At 33.5% G+C, this 4,755-nt stretch overlaps 1 protein-coding gene across 1 annotated transcript; it reads right to left on the bottom strand.

Annotated features, from left to right (window-relative positions):
* LOC140743470 (probable NADH dehydrogenase [ubiquinone] 1 alpha subcomplex subunit 12) lies at positions 1–4,181 on the bottom strand. The gene is made up of 4 exons (XM_073074763.1): positions 3,898–4,181; positions 2,865–2,990; positions 720–912; positions 1–118 (listed from the first exon to the last, which is right to left on the bottom strand). The coding sequence occupies exons 1-4, from the start codon at positions 3,997–3,999 to the stop codon at positions 78–80; spliced, it is 462 nt and encodes a 153-aa protein (XP_072930864.1). The 5' UTR covers positions 4,000–4,181; the 3' UTR covers positions 1–77.
* Between the last annotated feature and the right edge of the window lie 574 nt (positions 4,182–4,755).

Raw genomic sequence — 4,755 nt, 5'->3', positions numbered from 1 at the left:
TATTGTTCATAATTTATTAATTCATAATTTAAATAATAATGTTATAAGCTTTTTATGCTTGTAGATTTACAGGCGAATTATGTGGTTTCGTAACAGCACCGGTTGCATACCGACAGGCCTGCAATAAATAAACAAATTGTTCAGACTTAAAGCTCTTAAACAGGATTATGGGTATTTAAAAAAACCCCTAAGGTGCTACAGTGATCATACCAGTCTGACACGCAATATTTAATTCTGGTTTCAATTCCCGGTGAACGTTTAGAAATTCGCACTTTGTCAGGCTTTGATAAGAATATTTCCAAAGTATTCTTATATAATTATGATCTACCGGCACTGAGACCTCACGGCTACGTATTTCTTGCTCACTATTTAAACAACCACCTTTACCAGAGTAGTAGGTTAGGGTTCGTTTACCTATGTACATCAAAAGACATCTATGTCTTACGTTCTAACGTATTATATAAACGTGTTATAAGGTTTTTGAAGGTGGTAGAACCTTTTGTGGTTCGACTCCGGCGGCACCACCGCCACACCTATTTCTACCTAATAATAGCAGTGTTAGGCGCTGCCTTGTTCCGGTTTGAAGGCTGTGGTAAGGGAGACAGACTTTTCCGAGGCGTTCCAGCTTAGTCCTCAGGGGTAGCAGCGCATCTGTGGCCGACAAAGGGTTCTACCACCTTCAATCTTAAGCTAAATAAAAAATGAAAATTAGCATTTACCATCCCAAACGTGTATCTTTGGCCGAATCGTGCTATAAGGGTAGTAAGCATGTTTGGTGGCGCTCATGTTCTCCTGGTGCGGTAGCAACCAACAGTGGCACCAACAGCAGCTCTGTAGACAGTACTTGGCCCAATCCTCACAGGGCACTCGATCCGTCTTGTAATGTAACCAACCGAACCAATCTGGGGTCACCTGATTTAATTTAAAATTTATTTAAAAAAATTACAAAACTGCCTAAAAGCGAGTAGATACAATAAATAAAGTCGTATTTGTAGCGAAATAATTCTAACAAATATATACGTTATACCTAACCTTACGTATACGAGTATGACCAGCACCATCTATATTCGCATTAAGTAATTGGAAATGCTCAGACAAGCACAGTGAAGGAATTTAAAGGGAAATTCTCACAGAAATAGCGAGTATATTCCAGAGAATAATATTTTTCTTTGATAAGTAAAATAGATACTTCACCGCCTTGACATTGGATGAAGGAAGTCACAAAAGGCTGATTTGTCAGTTATTTTCTGAATTCTTGACAAATAAAAACATTTTTAGAGAAATAACTAATACTACATAATTTACGTAATTGATAAATAAGTATTTAGATATTTTACGAATATTTTAGCACGGAGACGTGGCAAAACTTTATTTACGCAAGAATTTCAAGTCTCAAAACTGGTTCACTTTATTAGGAGTGATCTATCTATGTATTTTAGTCATCTAAGATTCTACCAATAAAAATAGAGCAAGTACAATAATGTAATTGAAAACATGCAAGTAAGTAGGTATATGAGGATAATATTGTTATTTATCGACACGTGTTTAGTTTCTGACATTTCATAGGTTGATTTGTAGTGGGGTTATCGTATCCACGGGTTATATCACATTCTAATTAGTGGAATAATGTGAGGTTTTAACCTCAGAGTCCATTTACTTTTAATATATTGAATTTTAATAAAAAATATAACCAATAAATAAAAAAATCTAAATAATAAAGCTAAACTAAACTATGTTTAATTATTACTTTAATAAATATTAGCGATGCACCGAATATTCGTTTGGTATTCGGTATTCGGCGTATTCGGCATCTTTTTTGCTATTTGTATTCGGCCGAATTATTCGGTTTTGGTGCCGAATATATTCGGTTCGAGTATAACTATTTTCTTGTGTACACGACATGATACACGACTAAAATACAAAACTTCTTATGTAAGATTTATGTTATATTACAAGGGAAACTCAAATCCTATGAAGAATGTGTTGAATAAAGCTAATAAAATAAAGCTATTAAACTTCAAATCAACATTTATTTTGAAATCTCAAGTCAACACATTTATTACTTAATCTATAATTAGTATAATACACATTTATTTTAAAGCTTAAATCGGTATTTATTTTTAAAACTCAAATCAACATTTTAGTGTTAATGAATTACACATAACTAGCAAATAGACCATAAAAAATGGTAAACCGAATAATTCAGCCGAATATTCGGTTCGGTAAAGGTTTAACTGAATATTATTCGGTATTCGGTATTCGGTTATTCGGTCAAACCACTATTCGACGCATCTCTAATAAATACCTATATAACTTTAATATATTTGTATAAAATATTTGTATATAGGTAAATTCCTTTTTATCAAGTTTCACAGATGAAATAGAAAAAAAACTATTTTAGTGATTTTCTGAATACTTTATTATTTTCATTTCGAATGCAACTACAACTTATAACGTATCTCAATTAACATTTCTATTACCTATACGAGTATTACGGTCGTTTAACTAACAGAACTTAATATATTGAAGCATATAAAAAAAACATCTTTCATAGGTACAGGTTTAAAACCCTTAGACATTTAAGCTACCTCACGATGTTTTCCTTTATAGGTTTAGCAGTTGACAATTACGTAATATGTAATACTCTCATAACTGAAAAAATAAGAGGCGCATGTCTAGGATTCGAACCTGGGAGTTACCAACCACTAGGCTATCATTTAAAAAAAATGAGTCGTACATAATTATTTACTTAACGAATACCTACGAAAAACATGAATTTGCAGGCATTGCATGGTGAGAGTCACTTGTATCCATGGTTATAATGAACTCTAACCATATTCTCGTGGATATGAAAGAATACCAACCTGACTAGCGTCGTAGTTCCAACTTACTCTTGGGTTATATTCTACCCAGCGGCTTCTTCCTAGCATGTAGTTTTGATTTTCGTAATATTTGTTTCCAAAACTATCACATCCCATCAATTTTCCTTCCTTTAAAACAAATTACTTTATTATCATAAGTTATGCTGGGACAAAAAGTAGGTAATAGGTGATTTTGCGAGACGGTGTAGTGAAATATTTGTGATTAAATTTACCATACCTATTAGTGCTCTGATGCTCACCTCTCTCCTATCGGAAAGATTACATTCTGAGGAAGATATGATAAGTTCTAACGGTCGAATATAATCTTTATGCTAAAGGTAGCAAACGCATGTGTAACCAACGACGTCCATGGGGTCGCGTTACCATTTAAAAAGCAGCGGATGCAGGAATTTAGTTAAACGTGACGCAGCCGAAATTACCTAAGCTTTATTTCTTGAAGCAGGAATACTTATTAGAACGCGGTCTCCGAAATAAGAAAACCTCGAAAATTTTCCTACATTTCGTTGAAGTCTAAAAGATCACGGATAAGAACATAATTTTAGTTAATTTGAGAAGAGGGAACTTCCGCCCTTCTACTATCTCTTCTGTCGTAGAGATCTTAGTATCTAAATATTTAGTAGTAAATAGGTCGATGTCGTAAGTATTATAGGAACATATTAAACTAAATACATACATATGCATATGTAAAGTTTTCTTTACTGAGCACCTACTCCAAGGTGAATTTAATTTAGGTACATGTCTGACCGTGGAGAATCCTCAATCTTCTTTGCGGCAGCCGGCCGATAGTCCACGCCAAAATGCTAGTCCGCTCTGAAGTTGTTGCGAGCAGGTGTAGGCATACAATTTGCTATGACGACGCGATTCATTTCTATATTCAAAGCGGACTCGCAGTTTTACGCGGACTATACCTACTCCAGCCACTGTTCTCCGTGGTTCAAGAATTAGGCCCGCAAAGGAACGATACAGACAATAGCGTTCGCCTCTGCCTCAATCTATTAATATTTCTTAAACCTACCTTCAAAGTATCAGTAAGCCAGAGTTTGCCTAAGGCTTTACGTAAACCACCATGCTGGGCAATTATTTTTACTAGACGGATCCACTTGTCCACAGGTAACATTTTGTAGTTAACAGTTACGGTACCTCTCTTAGAGAGAAGAGATTTATGATGGTGTATTTATAAATATGGTTTTATTATGTTCTTATAATTTAATAACAAAGTCTACGTCTAAAATGAAATTTCAGACCAATGACTGTTTGTCATCGGTCTAACAAAAATATTCGGTGGGTCTGACATTTATGGGTAAAATTATTTTTAATAAGGTCAATTTGGCCACTAGTTTACTTAGAAACTTATTTTACTATTGCTCTACTAGCTTCTTCCGTAATATTAATTATTAGGGTGTATAAATAAAACAATAAGTATAAAAGCAACATAATAATTTATTATTAACAATAATTTGCCTCACACACAAATTACTCACAGCCTAATCTCGAAAAGAAAGGTAAGCAGCTGATAAATTTAAATTATCTGTAAACCAGAAATACATATGTATATACTGATAAACATATTATCTGTGTTAAAAACAGCATCAACTGGATCAAAATTAGTTTTCGTTTTTCTTACAGTTTTCTTTTTGTATAAAAAAAATCATCTCATTAGAAAAAATGGCATCGATTACGATCCATAGATTATTTTAATTCTATCACATGTCGTATTCACCTTTACTTTTGACAATGGTAATTGAGTAAAGAAGTTATTTAAATATTGTAACCAAGTTTACTTAACAAGTGGATAATAATATAAGTTAAACCTCAAAAAACTGATTACCCCTATTTATTAAACATATTACAATGCCGCTATAGTGTGTCATTG

The sequence above is a fragment of the Epargyreus clarus genome, unplaced genomic scaffold (genome assembly GCF_041222505.1).
Source record: "Epargyreus clarus isolate Ecla_fem2 unplaced genomic scaffold, WU_Ecla_fem_2.2 ptg000007l, whole genome shotgun sequence".
Taxonomy (NCBI): Eukaryota; Metazoa; Arthropoda; class Insecta; order Lepidoptera; family Hesperiidae; genus Epargyreus; species Epargyreus clarus.
Note: the sequence above shows the minus strand (reverse complement) of the source record. Positions and strands in the feature narration are given on the sequence as shown.

Excerpts from the sequence above, each read along its gene's own strand:
- LOC140743470 (XM_073074763.1), bottom strand. The coding sequence starts at position 3,999 with ATGTTACCTGTGGACAAGTGGATCCGTCTAGTAAAAATAATTGCCCAG. Across the intron at positions 2,991-3,897 it reads GGCTTACTGATACTTTGAAG|GAAGGAAAATTGATGGGATG; the intron begins GTAGGTTTAAGA and ends TTTGTTTTAAAG. Across the intron at positions 119-719 it reads AAAGATACACGTTTGGGATG|GCCTGTCGGTATGCAACCGG; the intron begins GTAAATGCTAAT and ends TATTTATTGCAG.